The 22,889-nt window shown below is 42.1% G+C and overlaps 1 protein-coding gene across 2 annotated transcripts in view; it reads right to left on the bottom strand.

Moving 5' to 3' along the window:
• RAB11FIP3 (RAB11 family interacting protein 3) overlaps positions 1 to 2,577 on the bottom strand; it is a 166,305-nt gene extending 163,728 nt beyond the window's left edge. For both annotated transcript variants that reach the window (XM_021006707.2, XM_021006706.2), the window contains exon 1: positions 1,174 to 2,577. In XM_021006707.2, the coding sequence (XP_020862366.1) occupies positions 1,174 to 2,262 (1,089 nt within the window). In that variant the 5' untranslated portion in view covers positions 2,263 to 2,577. The remainder of the gene's footprint in view (positions 1 to 1,173) is intronic.
• Positions 2,578 to 22,889: the final 20,312 nt, after the last annotated feature.

Raw genomic sequence — 22,889 nt, forward strand, 5'->3', positions numbered from 1 at the left:
CCTTAAGAGCCTATATAAATGTTATTACTAGTAGTGACCAGTTTAGTCATGGGGAAAAATAATTATTTGGTCTCAGTTTCCCTAGTTGTAAAATAAGAAGGGGTTAGACTAGATGAGATTGGGCAAGGAATTTGAACTTTCTAGGCCTCAGTTCTCTCATCTATAAAATAAGAGAGTCACTCTAGCTGGTCTCTGAGGTTCCTTTCAGCTCTGAATCTACAATATACCATGATTATCTCTTGTTAGAGAGAAGCCCTGTGAAGAGGCCCTGAGTTGAAGAAAAGAGGGTAGAACTGACAGGCAGGAGGAGGAATCCCACCCAGCAGCAGCATCACTGCAGGCTGTGGCTGCCAAGCCAAAAGGCTGCTTGCTGACTGTACAGAACCCTTGAGCTTCCTGCCTGGTAGCTCAGGCAGAGGGAGTTTGCCTGAGGTTCCAGAGGTAGCTGGTTCAAACTCAACCTTCCCTTCCAACACTAATCATCCGTTAATTTGTGCATTTAGTAATTAAATAATTCAAAGGAACATAAGCAGAAAATAAGCTGGAGGTAGGGAAAAATTATTCTATTTTTCTTGGCTCAAAATAAATAAAAACCCCATTATTTAGAAAAATCCTTAAATATACATTTTAAAATAACTGTTCAAAACTAGAAGCTACTAACACGTCCTTAACTGCTCCAACAGAATTGGGATTTTATAGGTCCTTAACTTTAATATATTATCCCAAAGCCCCCCCCCCCAAAAAGAGCTATTTAAGTTCAGGTTTTTTGTTAAGGTTAGTCCCTCTAATTTTATATCCAAGATTGTTCTAGGCTAAAATTGATTATTCTCACTAGATCTAGAAGATATTTACTGTATTTGTGGGACAGTGATACAAAACCAAAATTTTAAGGAGGAGAGAGGAAAAGGGGAAAAGGATTCAATGAAATATGATCAGAGACAAAGGATACTCCAGTTTGGGGGGCAAAAACCTCCCAAAGCTATTATCTTTGTACACACATTTCAAGATTGCCCAATATCTAGTGTAAACAGATATACTAGTACCATTATTTGTTCACGATGGAAGAAGTTCTTTTGGAGATAAATTTTCAGATAAAATAAAAACATATGGGAGACACATATTCAAGGACATACAGTTACCCAAATCAGAGAAATGTTATTTAGATTATATTACCTGTTCTGCACCATAAACTGTAGCAAATTGCACAAACTCTTCTATACGGACAAAACCATCCCCATCTCTGTCTAGGGCATCAAATACAGCTCTGAGGCGAGGGCCATCTTCCTGACACCCTGAAGGTTCATTTGGAATTGGTTCAGTCTGGTTGAAATCCGAGGATTGGCCCAGGTTATTCTGAACTATATCTAACTTCAGATCACACAAAGTGGAAGTAGTGAAAGAGGGAAAGAAGTTTATTTCATTGCTAATTTGGTAACTATGATTTAAATCCTCCGCACTTAATGAAACACTTTTCTGGCATCTTCCGGGCACATAATCCTCTGGCTCTTTAGTACAGGAAAAAACTGGATCAAGTTCTGAGAGCTGGGTTTTGGTGTCCGGGCAAGCAGCCTGGTCCATGCCTAAGTAAAAATCTCTTTGATCCTGAAGAATGTCATCACCTTTTTGAAGGCAGTTTTCTGTACATGATTTCTGCTCCCTAAGTTCTATGCTCAATTGTAAATCCTGTGAGGGTGACCGAGGTGGGCCCAAATCAAGAGCATAAAGGTCCTCCTGCTCCTGCTCTTCAGAACCTGTTAACCGGTCTGAGACTACCGGATCCTGCACCAAGGTAATAGCTGTATTAAAATCCTCTTCAGAAGAATCATTAACCACACCTAGCAAAGACATCTGCTTGTCACTAACAGATAAATCCTGATCCATGTCAGCGACAGAAGTACCGGTCTCTTGGTCCAAAAGACAGAGGTCCTGATTTTCTAACCGATACAAATATTTGATGGGTCCTTCAGAAAATAAGTCCTGGTGGAGCTTCACCTCCCCCAAAACTTGCTGGAAAGCCACAGATCCCGTTTCCTGCAGAACAGGCCCTAAAAGCACCGAGGGCTGCGGAGGAGTCTCTGGAGGAAGCAGCACCAGATCGGGACCAGGCACCTGCCCCCTGGATTCCTCCGACACTTTCTCCAGGTCCATGAGGAAGTATTTCCCCTTCTGCTCCGGGAACAGGTCCCCAAACGTCAGCAGGGAGTCCGACGTGGTCCCGGCTGATGCGGACAGAGTCACGAATAAATCCGGCTCCATTTTCATGGGAAGGATATTGGCCAGGGCGGCCAACGACGGAGAAGCAGCCCCCACCCCTTCACAGCTGAGGCGAGGCTGCGGCCCGCGACGGCGGGTCTGCGCGGCGGGTGATTCCCTGCGGCTCGGGACGCAGACAAAAGACCTCCTCAGACACGGCAGGAGGAGGAGGAGGAGGAGGACGGGCGGCTACGGCCGTGGCTGTTGAGAGCATCACTGCATCCGTGCGGGCGCCGCTGCCCTGCGGGGACCACAGGGTCTTCCAACGCCGGGAGGAGGCGACGCCGCTGCTGAGGCCGTCGGGCCCCCGCATCCATCTTGACCACCGACGCCCCTCATCTCTCCACACACGCCGGGAGCGGCGGGGGGGCCCCCATGGCGGCTGGGAAGAGGCCCACGACGACGGAGGGAGGGAGGAAAGGAGCTGGGACGGGGTCGGGCTAGAGAGCGCTGGTGGGCGGGCAAGCCTAAGGAGAGAACCCACCGCCCTGGCCGCTCTATTCTTGGGCTCGATCCCCAAAGCTGAGGGGGCGGAGGGTAGCCCTAGAGTCGGGAGGCAGCTGAGCTCGAGCCCTTAGCCCCGCCCCTTCTCCCGACCGCGTGGCGTCAATACGTTCATGGGCGTCGGAATTGGCCCCGCCCCCTCCAGGGATGACTATAAAAGAGCGGCGCGGCAGCTCGACTAGGCCCTGCTGCGGCGGGCGCCGGGACCAGTGGTGGGATGCATGGAAACGTGGGAGTTTTGAACTGGCTCCTTCCTTACGCCCCGGGGTCTTTTGTCCTCCTCCTTGAAGAAGGAGGTTGGAGTGTGGGAGTGGGGCTCCTCCAGGTGCTGAGCCGCGGGGACGTACTGATCCGCCCTGGGGTTCTCCTCCCTGTGGGGGAGGGCGAAGGTAAAGTGAGAACTGCGGGGCTGCCGCCGCCGCCGCCGCTGCTGCCTGGGCGGTGACGTCACCTTATTGCCTTGTGCTGGGGTGCGCGGAGGTGGTGCTGAAGGATGGGGAGATCTTGGACCGCGCCGGCTCCCAGCCTCCTCCCCCACAGCCCGCAGGAGGATTGGTGCCGTCTTAGTCCTCAAGGAGAGGCAGCCTTCCCCATAAAGTGACTGAGGGTGTGCGGCACGGCGTGGCTTTAGTGCCCGGGACCGCCCCGACCAGCCGGAGCGTCTGCTGTCCACTTGCTTCTCGTAGTAGCTATCCCTCCGGGCTTCTCGCCTAAAATGAGGGGCGTCCTCCCGATTAGGAGGATCTCTGAAGTCCTGGCAGGGCCCAGCCGGTCCGCGTCCGCCTGGAGGGGAGGGGGGCTGGGTCTGCGGTTCTCCTCTCCGCGGCCCCACCACAGACACACCCCATTCTGCCCTTGTCTCAGGGGAGCCGCCCCGCATTCCTCTCTCTCCATCCCTCCCTCTCCCCTCCGCCCAGGACCGGACTGGGGAACAGAAGCTTATTGGCTCTATCTCCCGGGAGCAGGTCATGGCCAAGGTCTTGCTACCGGGAATTTGGACTGGGCCGGGAGAAGACAGGCCTGCCGTGATTTATCTGACTGCTGGCGGCGAGATAGCAAAGCATCTTTGTCCCAGAGCAAACTCGCCCTTGACAAGTTTATAAAGTGCTTCCACACTGAAGAGGGCAACCGAAGGGACTAGAAACTGTCAGAAACGAAGAATTGGGGATGTGCCTTGCACATAGTAGGTGCTTTATTCAATGTCTATTAAATGAAGACCTGGCAGTAGGGATAATGTTTTGCTTTGGTTGTTTTGTTTTTCCGGAGGAAGGGACAGAATTTATTAACTTAGGTTTGTTTTAAAACGGTTTTCCCCACAATTACCTTGTAATAAGGTGGGTAGTATGAGGATTCTCCCCATTGTACAGATGAGGAAAAAGGTTGAGAGAGAGGCAAAGTTATTTGTCTATGGTGAAAGAACCAGTAAATGGAGCTGTTTGCCAGACTCCAACCCCACCCCAAGGTTCTTTCCACGCAATTGTCTTCTAACAGAGAACAGGATAGGCAATCCTGTCTTTTGCCTCTTTTTGTAACCCCAGCGCTTAGCACAGTGCCAGGAACATAGTAGGCATTTAATAAATGATTACTGAATTAAACTGAAGGATTCGACTTATGCTTAGTCCCAAAAGTCAGAACTGGTCTAAGTCCTATGGAGATAAATTTTGACGCAAAATAAGGAAAACCTTCCTAATGGAACTGTTTTTTTAAAAAATGGAATGGGCTGCCTCATCAGGTAGTGGGCTCTTCTTTTCCAGAGCTCTTCAAGCCAAGTTTACATAAAGATGTTGAAGAAATGATTTGTTCAGGCATTGGAGATAACCTTTCCAGCTCTGAGATTCTGTGATTCTTTTGTGATTTTGTTTGATCCTCAGTACAACCTTGTGGGGTAGACTGGGTAGAGCTCATTATCCCCATTTTACAGTTGAAACTAAAGCACTAAGGTTAAATGACTTGCCCCAAGGTCACAGAACTAGGAAACAACAGAGCTCATGATTGAATCTAGGTCTTCTGACACCCATTCCAAAGCCCTTTTCACTACAACAATGAGAGAGTGTAGTTGGATAACCACAGTGTATTGTACTAGCACTGGAGGAACATGAAGAATGACAAAATCCCTAGCCAGCAGAATTTCAATCCCTATTAACCTGGGGAAACATGTAAGATAGTGCTTGGGTTGTATGTCAATTTAGGTACTCACTTTTTAGAGGGAAACAGGTAGGAACATAGAAAAAAGGGGTTGTGACAGCCTCAGGCAGGGTGAGAAATTAGCATATGTCATAATTTATGATGAATATAATTATGAACTATTATCTTAGGCACTCTTCACCCTATCTCTGTGTGTAGCCCTGATAATTAACTGACTCATCTCCCGTCCTTGAATCACAGGAAGACTACAGGAAGTGTGTGTGTGTGTGTGTGTGTACATACACATAATTTTGGGAGGTAAAAGAAGAAAAAAACCTCAAAACTATTTTGTAAGCTGTATAGCCAAGTACTGAAACAAGCGAATTATTGTGTTCAAGGGAGATAAAGACCTGCTACTTATTTCACCAGGAATTTGAAAATAGGCCCCCTCCTTTGGTCAGATAAGCTTTTCACATGAGTTTAACTGGTGTGTCAACCTTATTCAACAGAAGGGCAGTGTTAATGTGGATGAGACAATAGCCACAATTCCCCCTGCTTGATAAAGCAAGGTTTCATGCCTAAGAGCTCGGTAGAAGGTGGGAAAGCTAGTCTGGCATGTAAATGTGCCCCTATGGTATATTGTTTCAGAATCTGAGGGCTGAAAGGGACATTAGAGGGCATCTAGTCCAACCTGAACCTGAACAAGAATAGTCCTCTGACTGCTAAAACTACTTTGTTGACTGACCCAAGTGCTGAGGTATAAAATGACATCAGTAAAAACATGCATTTTCCTGCTTAGTTAAAAAAAAAATCCCAACTCTACCTCAAACAGAAAACTAAAATGACAGTTCATTCCAAATGAATCATTTTAGTAGAATGTTGTAATCAAGTTTTCAATTTATTGCATTCTAAACTAAATTAAATTAACAAGGTCTTGCCAACAATCAGTAGCAGAGAATCCTTTACTACCCTTTTGGCAAGAATCATTCTCTCTTTTAGCTGTAGAATGACTGAGACATGTGGGAGAAGGTAGTCAGGAAGTCTTAATCATTCACCACCTACTTTTAGAAGCTTTTTCAGATTCCTCTTCCCCTCCTTCCCACACACTTACCCCAGTAAATGGTATTGGGGGAGTGGTGAAGTCTAATGGGTTTTCCCTCCTTGAATGAATTACTTTGTGTTTACTTATACACCGACAGGTTTATCTCACCTCCCAATAGAACCTAAACTCCTTGAGACAAATGATTTCATTTCTGTGTTAGCGTCTCAGTGCCTAGTACAGTATCTTGGACACTAATGACATTTAGAAAGCATTCGAGTTGGAGTTCATAACCTGACAGGTTTTATGGCCTGACTGTGTACGTGGCTATTTGTTTTTTAAATCTACCTGTGAATTTCTACTTTTGAAAGAGTGTGAAGAAGCTCTCTCTCCTTTTGTGTTCATTAAGCAGACTAAACTAAAATGTTGTCTTTTACAGAAAGCCTGTTCCAACCCCTCTTAATTTTACCAGATGAAAAAGACTATATCTCCCCCTCCTCCCTCACACACACCTTTTGCTATAGCCTGTCTCTTCAGTGTCCTTGAACATGCATATCCCCACTCACTGCCTTTGCTCACATCATTTACTTTGACTGAAATGCCTACCCTCTTCTCTACTCAGCCCTGACCCATTCTTGCATCCCAAAAGTTCAGAATGATCTTATCTTCCTCTGAATTCCTAATTCACTTGTTGTATATAACCCTCATTTGGCATGTGCCATATACTCACAGCATATATGTTCATGTGTGAGTTTTGTCTCCTCTAAGCTGTGAGCTTCCCAAAGTCGGAAGCCTAGGTCTCCAGAATATGAGCTCCCCAAGGACAGAGCCTAGGTTCCTTGTTTGTCCCTGTAACAGTGTACAGTACAGGACTGGGCACACAGGAGGCAGTGGGCTTCCCATTTCCCATTAAGTATGGGAAGCCATACAAATAATGTTTTCCCCAAGAAACTCAGGACTCAGGGCAGCTATGTGGTGCAGTGGTTAGAGCTCAGGCCTTTGAGTCAGGAAGACTTGAGTTCAAATTTGGCCTCAGACATTGACACAAACTAGCTGTGTGACCCTGGGCAAGTCACTTAACCCTGATTGTCTCACCAAAAAAATATATATATATAGAAGGGCAGCTAGGTGGTGCAGTGGATAGAGTACCGGCCCTGAAGTCAGGAGGACATGAGTTCAAATCTGGCCTTGGACCAAACACTTAACATTTACTAGCTATGTGACCTTGGGCAAGTCACTTAACCCCAACTGCCTTAAAAAAAAAAAAGAAAAGAAAAGAAAACTCAGGAGTCGAGTAGCCTTATGACCCACCTTCTTCACCCCGTTCCACCAGATTCATAAGGAACTCATCGACCTCTGGATCAAGACCAATCACTTAAGGGAGTAATATAAAACCGAAAGCTTTGAGCTGGAGTGTGAGGTGGCTTACACTTACACACGTATTTGTGTGTATCTGTGTCTTTGTGATACCTTCTTCCCCATCCTTCTCTTGGACTGGAAACAAGGACCTGACACAGAGTTCTTAGTTGGTGAAATGGCAAGCAGGGGAATGCCCAATTAACACTACCCTAATCCTCATCCCCACCAAGATACCTTTGCAGTTAAGGTCCCCATTTTACAGATAAGAAAATGAATATGAGTTTGCCTAATATGCCCAAGGTTGCACAGAGTAAGAAGAAAAACCAGCTCTATCTCCCATCCTAGATCTTCTTCTTCCATGGAACTGCTACCAGTCCCAGAACCTACCAGTCACCCTCCTGGGTGACCTTGGGACCTTGGATGGGGAGAAGGATAGAATGGGATTGTAGATAAAGAGAGGGGAAGGATAGGGGCATTCTGCCCTTTCCCTGGGGCCCTTCTCCTCCATAGATTCTAACACTGGAGAGCAGAGTCCTAGAACTGGAACTGACTAGGGAGAAAGCTGGTCATGAGCGGGCAGTGCTGGCAGAGCAGTTGAAGATACTGGAAGGCAAGCATCAGGAGCTGTCTGATACCTACATCTACCTCTGTTAATTATTTACTTTTTATCTTGTATATAGCTTGCTATATATGTTGTCTCCTTCATTAAATTTCAATCTCATTGAGGGCAGGGATGGTCAGTGCCTGGCACATCATAGAAACTTAATAAATGTTTATTGATTGACTGATTGATTGAAAGCTGCTTTCTTTACCTCCTTTTCTTGGGGATAATAATATGACCTACAAAAGGAAATATAAGAAGAGAGGGCTATTCAGGAAGGATAGGTGAAATGAATCAGCAGATTTACTACAGAGCATCATTTGACTTTCTCCTGCCAGGATAGGCATATGTAGGTCAGGAAAACCTCATGGGTAGAAAGTGAAAGAGTCATCTTGGCAATCGGAGTAGGAGAGCAGTGCAATCTCCCCAAAGGTAAGTATTCTTTAACACCAACATTGTCATCATCATTGTTATTGGTAGCTGTAGCTGGTTGAAATTTAATGCATGATTAAGAAAAGAAATATGAGAGGCAGTTCAAAATGGAGTGCTGAAGAGCAAGCAGAGTGATGTTGGGGAGCCCAAAACAAAGATTCCAGGAAGTGTAATGGGTTGGGAGAATAGAAAAATGGAGATGTGTATCCCAGTGGGGAACCTGTTCTAGGAGAAATGAGTCACAGGTTTGGAGTGTGTGATTGCTAACAAATTCTGGGAATAAGGACCCTATAATCTGCCGTTGTTCCTTACCTCCCTCCTTTCCTATACACCAATAAAATCTCCACCCCAGCCAAATAATTTACATGCATCCCCACCTGCATGTATTCAATCAAACTCTTCTCTGCAGTGCCCTATCCATTAAATTTAACTTATCCAAGTCCTTACCTTCCTTAGAGATTTAGTTTTATTCCCATAAAGCCTTTCACCTTTCAGCCTTAACCCTCAACACCTATTGCGATTATAGTCCATCACTGACTTGTCACTCATTTATGGAATGGGGTTAGGAGGAAGCTAAGGGTTCTCCCACCTTGAATTACTTTGTGTTTACTTATATAAACATTTAAGTTTATCTCCCATCGCACTAGAACCTAAGCTCCTTAAGACAGGGATGATTTCATTTCTGTGCTTGTATCTCCAGAAGTATTTGAGTTGGAGTTCATCACCTGACTGGTTCTGTGGCCTGACTGAATATAGGGTTGGTTAGTCTGTTTCTCTTACCTTATTTTGTTAATTACCTTTTTTATGTCTATTCCCTTATACCTTTTTGAGTCTCCAGTCCCCTGTACACAGTAGGTATTACATAAATATTTGTAGAGATAGTGTCCTGAAATGACACGTTCCTCCATTCTTGAAATTCTCTTCTTTCCCATATACTTTGAGTGGTTTTAAGAATTATATTTTGGGGCAGCTAGGTGGCGCAGTGGATAGAGTACCGGCCCTGGATTCAGGAGGACCTGAGTTCAAATGTGGCCTCAGACACATAACACTTACTAGCTGTGTGACCCTGGGGAAGTCACTTAACCCCAATTGCCCCCCCCAAAAAAATCTTAATTTCTAAGTATTTGATACAAATATCAAAAAAGAAAAGTCAGTTCAGTTCTAAGTCACACCATCTTCCCAATCTACTATCACTTTGGAAAGTGTGGTTATCTACTTGTGTTTACTGACATTTTATTCAGTGAGGGAATTTTTTTTCTCAGTTTTAGATTTGATAATTAAAATACATTTCTCAAGCAAAAAATAGAACTTGAGTTTGTAGGGAACAATATAATTTCTCCTGACTCAGGTTTGATGATTTTTCCATCTTAACACATCACTTTGAAAGTGTGAAAATCCTATTTTATATCTCCTTGTTCTCTGATAAAGACACCTTTGCAGAATAGTAGCTCCTAATCATCCCTGAAGCCACGTGATTTTTGTTCACTGCTGCACCAATGTTATTGAAAGGGAAAATCAGGACAAGTCTCTTGCTATCCACATAGAACATTATCACATATGGATTATATCAGGGTGACACAAGACTATGTGGGAGACAGTTTCCACATCAATCTGAGCCTTCCATCTGTAACAGGCTGAATTTTTTATGAGGGTAAAGATGCTATTCACAACATTCTTCTTAGTCTCCATGTAAACAACTGACATAAGTACGTGATTTTTTTTTAATTAGAGAAGAGAAGAAACTACCCTGCATAACTATGAATAGTGGGAGAATTCTTAACAAGGGATAGAAGTGGTCACAGAAGATAAAATAGACAATTTTAATTATACAAAATGGAAAAGCTTTTGCATAAGCATAGTCAATTCAGTGAGAATTAGAAGGGAATGAGTTAACTTGGGGGAAAAAAATCTTTGCAGGAAATTTCTCTGGTAAAAGTCTGATGTCCAAGATATACAGGGAATGGATACAAATATGTTAAAACAATATATTCTCCAATGGATAAGGGGTCAAAAAATATGAACAGACATTTCTCAGATGAAGAAAAGTAAGCTATGAACAATAATGTGCTAATATCCAAATCACGAATAATAAGAGAACTAAGTATTAAAACAAGTCACAAGTGGCACCTCACACCTTTAGGTTGGCAAAGGCGACAAAAGATGAAGAGAGAACAGTGCACTATTGGCAGAGCTGTGAATTGGTCCAGCTATTCTGAAGAACAATTTAGAGCATGTCTTTTAACCTAGCAGTACTGCCAGTAGGCAGATACACACACACACACACACACACACACACACACACGAGGTCAAACAAAGAGAGGTGAAGAGAAAGCCCTCAAAGGTACAAAAATATTTATAGTGGCATTTTTTGTTGTAAAAAATAACTACAAACAAAATGGGTGACTACTAATTGGGATACGTCTCAAGAAAACTGTAGCATAGGAATGCAATTGAATATTATTGTGCCATAAGAAAAATAAGAATTCAGAGAAACTTGGGAAATATGAATGAACTAATGCTGAACAAAATGAGCAGAACCAGAGAATAATTTATACAATGACCTCAACAATATAAAGAAAACAGCTCTGAAAGACTTCATAAGAATGAATCTCATGACTTCAGGAGAACATTGTAAACGGTAACAACAACATTGCTTGATGACCCACTTTGATAGACTTAGCCCCTCTCAGCAATGCAGGGATCTAAGACAATTCCAAAAGACTCATGGTGGAAAATGCTAACCACATCCAGAGAAAGAACTATGGAGTCTGAATGCAGATCAAAGCATATTATTTTCTCTCTCTTTTTTTTTTTGGTTTGTTTTTTTCTTTCTTGTGATTTTTCCCTTTGGTTATGATTCTTCTTTACAACATGACTAATGTGAAAATATGTTTAATATAATTGTACATGTATAGCCTATATCAGATTACATGCCATCTCGGGGAGGGGGGAGGGGAAGAAGGGAGAAATTTAGAACTCAGAATCTTATAAAAGTAAATATTGAAAACTAAAAACAAATAAAGAAATTTAAAGGAAAAAAAGAAAGACTTCAGAACTCTGATGAAAGCAGTGACCAGTAATGACCTTGGAAGACTGATGATGATGAAAGATGCTTCCCATGGGGGCAGCTAGGTGGCGCAGTGGATACAGCACTGGCCCTGAATGCAGGAGGACCTGAGTGCAAATGTAGCCTCAGACACATAAGACATAACTAGCTGTGTGACCTTGGGCAAGTCACTTAACCCCACTGACTAGCCAAAAGAAAAAAAAAAGAAAGATGCTTCCCACCTCTTGGAAGAGAGGTCATAGACTAGCAGTGCAGAACAAGACATATGTTTTCGGACATAGTCATTGTGCTGATTTTCGTAAGAAGCCTTTGCCCATTCCTCCTTAATCTTAACATCTTCCCTTTGAGACTACCCACAATTCATCCTGTGTATTTCTCGTTTGTACATAGTTTTTTGCATGTTGTCTCCTACATCGGACTGTGACTCCTTCAGAGCAAGGACTATTTTTTGCCTTTCTTTGTATCTCTAGCACTTACTACAGTGCCTGGCACATAGCAGGCTCTTAATAAATGCTAGTTGACTGAAATATACTAAATTGTTACAAGGGAGGACTTGTATTGAGGAAGGAAGGTAAGTTCAGTCAGTCAATAAGCATTTTTAAAGCACCTACTATGTACCAGGCCCTGGACTAAACCGTGGGGATACAAAGAAAAGCAAGACAGTCCCCATCCTCAAGGAGCTCATAATCTAATGAAGGAGACAGCAAGCAAACAAATATGTACAAATAAGCTATATACAGGATAAATAGTAAATAATTAACCAAGAGAAGGCGCTAGAATTAAGAAGGATTAGTAAAGGGTTCTTGTAGAAGGTAGGATTTTAGTTGAGACTTGAAGAAAGCTAGAGAAGCCAGAAAATAGATTTAAAAAAAAAAAAAAGGAGCATTCTAGGAATCTGGGACAGCCAGGGAAAATGCCTGGAGCCAAGAGATAGAGTATCTTGTTTGCAGAAGAGCAAAGAGGCCAGAGTCACTAGATCTAAGAGTACATAGAGGGGTTTAAGGCAGAAGAAGACTGGAAGAAGGAAAGGGGTAGGTTATAAAGGATTTTAAATGTCAAACAGAGGGTTTTGTATTTGATCTTGGAAGTAATAGAGAGCCATTGGAGTTTATTGATTATGGAAGCGACATGTGTCAGACCTATTTTATCACTTTGGCAGCTAAATAGACTAGAGAGGGGTGAGACTTGTGGTGGGCTGGCCAACCAAAAGGATGGGGGCAGTAGCTAAGGAGAGAAGAGGGTTTATTTGAGAGGCATTGCAAAGTTGACATCAGTTGGCCTTAGCATTGGATATGGGGGATAAGAAATAGTGAGGAGTCACGGATGACTCCTAGGTTACAAGCCTAGAGAACTAGGAGGATGGTTGTCCTCTCAACAGTAAGAGGGAAGTTTGGGAGGGGGAAGGGTTAAGTGAAAAAGATGGGTTCAATTTTTGGACATGTGATAGAAATGCCAAAAAAAAAGCATCAAAAAAAAAAAGAAGAAAAATATATAGAAGAAAACAAAAGAAGTTTAAAAGGGGACAGAAAGAAGACAATTTTGTTACTACCATGTTAAATTTAATATGCACTTTTGAAAAACAAACTTAACAGAAGTTCCCAGCTTAACACACAATTAACATACAGTTCTCTTTTTTTGTTCTTTGTATTGTCAGTCAGTGAATAAGCATTTATTGAGTCCTAATTATGTACCAGGCACTTTACTAAGTGTTTAGGAAACAAAGAAAGACAAAAACAATCCCTGCCTTCCAGAAGCTTACCTTGGAAGAGGAGGGAAAATATAAAGATACAGGTATAGACAAGATACATAAAGAGTAGATGGAAGGTAATCTGCACTTTATCAAAATCATTGTGGTAGATGAAAGGATGCTTTCATTTCTTCTCTTTAGCCCCAGAGCTTTGCCTATTATATAAATTTTGTAAATGCCTTTTTGATTAGATTGCATTAACTGCCATTCCCATTTCTGTAAAGTGAGAGTGCCTGACCAGAGCAGATGTTCCTTCCTAACATCTCTTGCACGTAGGCCTTCTCTCCTCTGCCGCTGCCACACCCAGGAGCAGGTCCTCTTTACCTCAAGCCTGGACTATTGCAATAGCCTGTGGGTGAATCTGCCTCGGAGTCTCTCTCCACTCAGCTGCCAAATCGATTTTCCTAAAATGTAGGTCTGACCTTGTCACCCCCAAGCCCTACACACACACACACACACACACACACACACACACACACACACACACACACACAAAACACCAATGGCTCCCTCTTTACCTCCAAGGTCAAACAAAAAGTCCCCTGTTTGGCTTTTAAAGCCCTCCACAAGTGGCCCCGTCCTGCCTTCCCTTGATATATTTTACAATCCAGTAACAAAAGCCTTCTTGCTGTTCCTCACACAGGACACTCTTATCTCCAGTTTCTGGTGCCTTTTTTCAATGCCTGGAATGCTCTCCCTCCCAACTTTTGCCACCTGGTTTATTTGGCTTCCTTTCAGACTCAATTCGGATCCCACCTCCTGCAAGAGGCCTTTCCCAACCCCTCCCACTGCTAGTGCCTTCCCCCTCCAAGATAACCTCCCATTTACACTGTATGTATCTTGTATATAAATAGATGTTGGCATATTATCTCTGCCTTTAGAATGTGAGCTCCTTGAGGTCATGGACAATACCTTAAAAAATCTCTTTATATATCCAACTCAGCAAAGTGTCTGATGCATAGTAAATACTTAATAATGTTTATTGACTAACTGATTGACTGACTGGTAAGGAGGGAGAATATTCCAAGCATGGGGAGTAGCCAAGGCAAGAGCATGGAAATTGGAGCTATGAAACCAGCAAACAGACCAGTGTGCTGTTAAATTGTATAGAAAGTATGAGAAGCATAAGAAGATTGGAAAGGGGGGGATGGTGGAAAAGATGGTAGAATAATAGAGCAGCCAACGTCTTCCCTACAACTACCCCACAAAGAACTAGGAAGGAAAAAAAAAAACCATCAGACCGTATCCTGATTGAGAAATCCAAGGAAAAAAAATCATAATAAGTCATTTTTGCAGCCCAGGTCAACATAAGGAGACACTCAGAGAGGTTGGAGGACACTGAAGACAAGGTCTAACCAAGAAGGTCTCTGTGAAGCCTTTCAGCACAGGGACTGAACAAGGGCAAACCTAAGGCTGTATACCAAAAAAAAAAAAAAAGCTAAAATTAGTATACCACTTACTATGTGCATTGTGCTAAAGACATTTACTACCTCATTTGACTCACAATAACTCTTTGAAGTAGATGCTATTATTATGCCCATTTAATAGATGAAAAAAACTGAGGCAAAGGAAATGAAGTGACTTGCTACACACAGTTAGGGTGACACAGCTAGGAAGCATCTGAAGCTGGATTTGAACGCAAGTCTTTCTGACTTTGCCCCTGGCAGTCTATCCACCTGCACCAGGGCAAGAAAAAGTCCCAGATATGGCACAGAAGAGTTGACCTTGTATAAGGAGCAAGAATAGTTGCTAAATGGAAGCTCAGTTGTTCACTACTGAGTGCTGGATCACAGACCTAGGACAGATGGAATAGGAGACCTGTACCAAAGGTCTTGGTCCAGGACAGAGATTTTGCAGGCACTAGATTGCATATTGAGTAGGAGCAAGATCAAAAGTAAGGAGCAGCTGTGTGACTCAACCCAGGAGTGGAACAGGATCAGCCCCTAAACCAGTTAAAAATCTGTAGCAGAATAACCATGACAAGAAGCCTAGGCTAAAGGAAAGCATGCAATTCTGTCACTCTGAACCAGTGATTAGCACAATGCCTAGCACATAGTAGGTGCTTAATAAATTTTTATTGAATGATTGATTGATGAAACCAGCAGAGCTTTCCAGATGGCTGATAGTAGCTGAGTCTAAGAGCAGTCTACTGGAATTCCAATCAAAGGCAAGCCTACAGTTGTGTTGCTCAAAGGCTCTGATGAGCACAATGACTAACCTCAGTTCTAGAGGACTCATGATGAAGTATGCTACCCACCTACTGACAAAAAGATGATGATGGACTCAGGATATGGACTGAAGCATATGTGTATATAGGTATATCTGTGCACATATACATATATAGAGAGAGGTATACACATGTGTATGTATTTGGACATGGCCAGTTTTGGAATTTGCTTTGTTTGACTATGCATAGTTGTTGCAAAGGTTTTGTTTTTTCTTTTTCAGTTGGGTGTGGGAGAGATGAGAGGAGGAGAAGGTATATTTTCATCAATTAAAAAATTAAATTAAATTTAAGAAAAAAGAAGTGATAGATTGAATGCAGCTAAACTTAGAAGGGAAACTATTACCTGGTTGGGGAAGGGGGGTGGGGCAGAACCTTTGTAACAAGTTTCTATGAATTGATGCAGAGTAAAGTAAGCAGAACCAGAAAAACACTTTATATAATAACAACATTCTAAAAACTTTGAAAGACTTAAGAATTCTGATCAATGAAATGACCAACTACAATTTCAAACAAAAATGATAAATAATGACAGCCATCTCCTGACAGAATCAATGGACTAGTGATGCAAATTAACAGGTCCAATGTGGGAATTTATTTTGACTATGAATATTTTTTACAAGCAGTTTTCTTTTCTTTTTATTTTTTTTAAATTGGGGAGGGAGAGAGGTGGGTAGAGAAAATAAATTATTGTTAATTGAAAAAGAATAAAAATAATTTTAAAAGACTAGAAAGAAGCCAGTTTATGAAGAGCTTTAAATGCCAAAGAAATGCTTGCATTTTTAAAATGATTGTTAAGTTCATAATAAAAAAAGGAAATTTAAAAAGGAAAAGCAGGGAAAACCCAAAAAGGTGGAAGATCTCAGTCTATGCTTGAAGACTCCCTTTTACAGGCAAGCGCAAAAGGTTTCTTCTCCCACAACAATCCATCCTACAGATGTCAAAGCCAACCAATGCATCTAAAATCGTTGAAGAAACATCATTCAGGGAGCACCATATTTCCATTCTCTCTGCAGTAAAACACAATCAAAAGTCCCAAACAAAGTCAGTCTGTAAGCTCAAGTTAACCAGGAGATTCTCTTAATCAACCACAGGACATGACACTCTCCTCAGTGGTTTGCAGAGCCAGTGGGCACGTGCACACCTTCTAAAGGGAGTTGCTCTCAAAATTTCAAAGGCTCACCATCCTGTAGCTGTAGTTGATTAGGTGAACCTTCCCCCCACATCCACATTAGTCCTCTCTATCTCCTTTTCCAGATGAGAAACTGAGGCCCAGGAAGTGAATGATCAAAGGTCGTGAAGCTAGAATGCAATGGGGAAAATGAACTTTAGAAACAATATATGGCTCGGTTGTACTTGCGTGTATGTGTTTGCTTGTCTGCCCCATTGGACTGTGAGTTCCTTGAGGGCAGAGACTGCCTTTAGTCTCCCTTCCTGTCTCTAGTGCCTGGGTGCATAGCAGGTGCTTGTAAATGTTTATTGACTATTATGGACTGGGATGGAATGAAAGAGAACAAAGTCTAGTCATTTTTCCATCCTTTTTACCCCAGTCCAAAGGTTTTCTTAGCTCTGACTTCACTTTCTCTTCCTGGTTGGCTCCGTTTGTGAAACTAAGGCTGATGACAAGGCACACTTTTAAGGGAAGGAATCTAAATAGACAAGATTATAAATGAAGACCTGGGAGAGACTTTAAAGACCATCTAGTTAAAGACCATTTTACAGATGAGGAAACTGAGGCCTGGAATGGTTAACTGATTTGCTCACATTCAAGGGTATAGTAAGTAGCACAGCTGGGATTTGATCCCAAGCATTGCAGTGTAGTGCTTTTGTACTTGATCAATACTGCCTGAGAAGGGGGAATAAACATTTGTATGATGCTTACTGTATGTCAAGCACATACTAAGCATTTTTATGTTAGAAGTATTTTATCACGTGAAACTCGCAACAACCCTGTGAAGTAGGTGTTATTATTATCCCCATTTTACAGCAGAGGAAACAAGAAACCAGAAGTTAACTGAGTTGCCCGTGTCACAATCTAGTCAGTGCTTAAGGTCAAATTTGAACTTAGGTCTTCCTGACTCTAGGCCCAGTACTCCAGCTGCCTACTTTTTCTCAGTAGAGAAAAAAAATGAGGGGCTAGAGCCACAATAGGGTATATTCTGTCATACTTTGCTTTTCCTACCACTTTCTCATTTCCACTAACATAAATAGAAAAAAAAAAGAGGATGAAAGCAGAGGCTTGGGACCAATAGGTTTAATAGGGTTGTGCTGGGATTAATAGGAAGATGCTCATTCTTCTTGTACAAACATGAGGCAACTTCATTTAAAGAGATTACATAATCCACTATAAATGACCTGGCTGCCTTCCTGCTCTTGGAGAAAAAAAAAATTACTCCTCCGAAGAGCTATTTTGTGAATAGTATATAAGGCAATATATGTCTACCCCATGTTCCCTTTGGAAATTATATTTCTCAGAATCATATGCAGAACTCAACAGTTTTCATCAAACCCAGTCTGAAAGAGGGATGGGAGTCTTCCAAAGTCTGCTTTAAAAATCCGGGTAACAGAAACTGAGAGAAAGAAGACTCTTTCCCTTGAGCAGTATCTAGACCATGCTCAAGTTAGCACTCCCATGTAAAATAGGTGGTAGAAAAGGGGGATCGAGGTGGGGAGGGCACTGCTGGAGAAGAGGAGAAGGAAAAACATATACAGAGAAGAGAAAGATGGAGAGAAAGAATGAGAGAGGAAGAGGGGGAAAGGAGAGAAAGTGTGTAGAGAGGAAGGAAAAGAGAGAGAAGGCAGACAGAAAGTCACTTCTGGACCCCAATCTTTTTTTTTTTTTGTGAGGCAACTGGGGTTAAGTGACTTGCCCAGGGTCACACAGCTAGAGAGTGTTATGTGTCTGAGGCTGGATTTGAACTCAGGTCCTCCTGACTCCAAGGCCAGAGCTCTATCCACTGTACCACCTTGCTGCCCCTTGGACCCCAATCTTTTTAACAGATCAGGCTGTGAGTGAAACTGCCAATATCCCTTTATCTTGTGTTGAAAATACAGGCTAGGCAGTGAACTCATAGTCTTCATTCCCTGGAAGCCTGGAAGAGGGTAACATTAGGAAATGAGTGGTGAGAGATCTTGCTGTTCGATTTAATTTCTTGTTATTTACCTTGCATTCTGTCTTAAGTAAAGATGTCCTTTACTATAATGCCATGTCATTTATTCTGGCTTAATCAGGACAGATTCCATGGGAACAGAGGTTTGTGAGCTGATTGAGATAGACAATTACCACCCTGGATACCTCAAGGAGTCAAAATATTCTCCCCAAAGCACAATTTCTGAATAAGGGTCCCCAAACATTTATCTTTTACTCCTTCACTAACCTCTAGTCCATATTCCTTATTCTAAGGAAGCACTCTAGATCTGCACATTGCAATTTCCAGTTGCAATAAACTAACTACCCTGTCTTTTAGCTTGGCCAACTAGTGTCACTGGCTGCCAGGCTTGAGGCACAGGCTGATCACATGCAAGGATCACAAATCATCGAACTCTCAGCTATCAGCTATAGCACTGACCAGGCTAGATACTGACAATCTCTTTAGTCCTAAGCTGAAGCTAAGCAATACCTCTGGGTGTCTTTGGTAGACCAAAGGCATAGGTAGGAGGGGGAAAAATATGAGTAGGATAAGAGAAAAGGAGGCATGAGAAGGTGGAATGAGGGAACAGTGAGAAAAGGGGTGCATATAATAGAACACCACGGGAGAGTACCATTTACGGTTGCCTCAGGTGATCATTACTCATTCGACAAACATCTTATTAAATGCTTATCATCTGTAATACAGCGCTAGATATAGGGGAGATACCAAGATAAATAAGTCAGTGAGTTAGGAACTTATAATGTGAGCAGTGGGAGATAAGACAAATAAGACAGGTTCAGACAAGTATATTAGAGTAAGTGTATAAAGTTTTGTGGGGTAGCTAGGTGGTGCAATGGATAGAGTATTGGGCCTGGAGTCAGGAAGATTTATCTTCCTGAGTTCAAACCTGGCCTCAGACACTTACTAGCTGTGTGTCCCTGGGCAAGTCACTTAACCCTTTTTGCCTCAATTTCCTCATCTGTAAAATGAGCTGGAGAAGGAAATAGCAAACCACTCCAATATCTTTGCCAAGAAAAACCCATATAGGGTCAGACTCAACTGAAAAAGACTAAATGTGTGATAAAGTTTTGTGAAAGGAAATGAGGGTTAACAAAACAGTTGAAACTGGATGCTATAAAATTCTAACGGCCAAGTTTAGCCTCCAAGAAGAGACTAAAAAATGTATTACCTTCTCTTCTTTGCAAATGTAAGGGGATATGGGTGTGGAGCCCTGAAAATAATGTTAGATTCCATTGATGTGTTGGTTAATTTTGCTGAATTGTTTTTTCCTCCCATTTTTAAAATTTTTCATTTTAAAGGCTTGCTCTCTGGGAAGGGGAAAAAGAGAAGACTATACGAGGAAATGTAGGTGAGCAAAAACAAAAATATCAACAAAATAAGACTGAAAATAACAATAATAACAAGAAAGGCAGATAAGGAGAAATCAATTCTTTCTGAAGAAATCCAGGAGGCTTCAGGGAAGAGGTGGTATTTAAGCATTAAGTGCTGTAGGCTTCTGACTTCTGCACTAAACACATTTCTCAGTCTAACCCTACCTTCCCTTCTAGGTTTGACCATCAGTCTTTAAAGGAAAGAGAGATGTCATTTGCTGGTCCCTGGGACTATTTTTGGTGGAGGCAGCTCTCAAACTACAGGTATTCCATACAAATAATTATCCTCATTTTTCGGGGATGAGCAGAGGTACAAAAGAGCAGCCAGATGGCCTCTGTAGTATTTCTAATGTTCTTGTTACTGCCCCTGCTTTTCCCCTCAGCAACCCTAAAGTGATGATTTTCTCAAATCAGGTTTCTCAGCAGCCCTGTCACAAGAGCATGCTGAAAAGTCTCTGATGCAACTAATGTGCTGGTTCCCATGACAACAAGAAGTACTTTTAAATAGCAGGTTTATGTTTCAGGGCTGGGGTGAGAGCTCCCACTCAGTGAGTACTATGTGGATGGCTGATGGGAGTCCAGACCTTGACTTCTCTGGCAGTAACAATCACGTTACCGTTACCTGCTTGGATGAACCTGATTTTAAAAGATAGGAAAAGACCAGATTGAACCATAGTAAATTTTTTTCCTTTATTATTCTAGATTCAAATGAATTCTACATTGTTGTTGACTCATTCTCAGTCATGTCTGGCTGCTCATGACCCCATATTGAGTTTTCTTGGCAGAGATACTGAAGTGGTTGGCCATTTCCTTCTCCAGTTCATTTCACTGATGAAGAAACTGAAGCAAACAGGGTTAAGCGATTTGCCCAGGGTCACACAGCTAGTAAGTGTCTGAGGCCAGGTTTGAACTCAATGAAGATGAGCCTTCCTGACTTCTGGCTCTATCCACTGTGTCACCTAGCTCATCCTATTAAGGATCCAAAGGAAAAAAAAAAAAGAAATAATGGCTTCCCTCAAGGAGCTTATATTTTGCTGGAATTTATGCAGGGGGTTTACAATCATTCTTCCTACAGTTGATAAGCTGGAGAATCTCTCACTATAATGCCCAGGGCATAAAGGAAGCTGCTTATATGCCTTTGTACAAGTGGTCTTCCAAGTCTGGAATAAGTTCCCTCCTCACCTTGACCTCAGAGAATCTTGTTTCCTTCAAAACAAATCTCAGTTGGCTGTCTCCTACTGTAACACCTTTCCGAGATCCCCCATCTATTAACACCTCCTCTCCTGAAATGACATTGTATTCCTTTGTGTACACTATTTCCTTGAGTAGATGATTTATCTCCCCTATCCAGAAGAATGTAAGTTCTTTGAGGGTAAAGACGATTTCTTTTCTTTTTGTCTTTGTACCTTGAGTGAATAACAAAGTCTCTTACATATAGTTGGTATTTAATAAATGTTTATTGAATTGAATAATTGAATACGGCTCCTTCAATATGCTTACAAATATGCTCAAATCTCTCCCAAGAAAAGAAACTTTCCTTGATCCTACCCATTCCACCTGTCATTCCATTTTTCCTTTCCTTCAGTAGCAAACTTTTTTTTTTTGGCAATGCAATGGGGTTAAGTGACTTGTCCAGGGTCATACAGCTAGAGTCAAGTCTGAGGCTGGATTTGAACTCAGGTCTTCCTGATTCCAGGGCTGGTGCTCTATCCCCTGTACCATCTAGCTGCCCCCCAGTAGCAAACTTCTTGAAAATATCATACAAACTCAATACCTCTACTTCCTTACCATCTACTCTATCCTCAACCCTTTGCTGTCAAATTTCTGTCCCCGCCATTCTTCTGAAACTGCTCTTTCATAAGTCACCATATCCTCTTAATGGTCAAGTCCAGTGACACTTTTGTCCTCGTCCTACTCAACTTCTCTGCATGCTTTGATATATTGGATATATTCCTGGGCAGTTTCTTCTTTCACCTCTCAAAGACCATCTTTTTCTGGTTCTCCTAGTTTTCTAAGAGTTCCTTCTTTTTTCTAGTCCTCTTTCTGACCCCTTAAGGGGATGAGGACATTTCCCAAGGTTCAGTGTCCTTAGCCCTCTTCTCTTCCCTCTCTACACTCTTTTGGAATCCATAACTTCAGCCTTTACAGATGATTCACAAGTCTCCACGTCCCTTTATCCTGACCTGTCTTCCAAACTCCAGGTTTGCACTTCCAAATGCCTCTAGAACATCTATCTACCTAGGTATCTTGGTCAACACCTTGAACCCAACATTTCCGAAATTGACTTTTTTCCCCCAGATTTGTGATTTTTTTAAAAATTAATTTATTTTGAATGATCAACAATCACTTCCATAAGCTTTAGAGTTTCAAATTTTTCTCCCCTTCCCTCCCCACCTCCCTCCCCAAGACGTCAAGCAATCTGATAAAGGCTATACATATACATTCCTATTAAACATATTTTCACATTAGTGATGTTGTAAGTAAGAATTAGAACCAATAGGAGGAACCACCAGAAAGAGGAAACAAAAACACAACAGAAGAAAAAAAAATAGCAAATAGTATGTTTCAATGTGCATTCAAACTCCATAGTTCATTCTTCTTGGTGCAGAGCATTTTCCATAATGAGGCCTTTGCAGATGTCTTAGATCCTTGTATTGCTGAGAAGGGTTAAGTTTATTAATATTACTGACTTGTGAGTTTATACCTGTATAAAGAGTTCCCTGGTGAGGAACCTCCTTTTTCCAATGCAGATCAACTTCAATTCTGAAACTTAATTTTAGAGTTACCTAGGGCATTCAAAGGTTAAAGTGATTTGCCCAGTGATTTGCCAGCATGCATCATGGATGGGATTTAAACCTAGGTCTTCCTTACTTCAAGGCTGCAGAAAACAATGAGAGATATCCAGGCAATTACCAAGTCCAGGGAATTGTTTCCCAAAATATCTCCATTATCTATTGCTTCCTCTCAGTTCTCACTTCTACCACACTCTAGTACAGGTCTTCATTGACACCCTTTTA

Source organism: Phascolarctos cinereus, unplaced genomic scaffold (assembly GCF_003287225.1).
Source record: "Phascolarctos cinereus isolate Bilbo 61053 unplaced genomic scaffold, phaCin_HiC Scaffold_4;HRSCAF=312, whole genome shotgun sequence".
NCBI classification, from domain to species: domain Eukaryota; kingdom Metazoa; phylum Chordata; class Mammalia; order Diprotodontia; family Phascolarctidae; genus Phascolarctos; species Phascolarctos cinereus.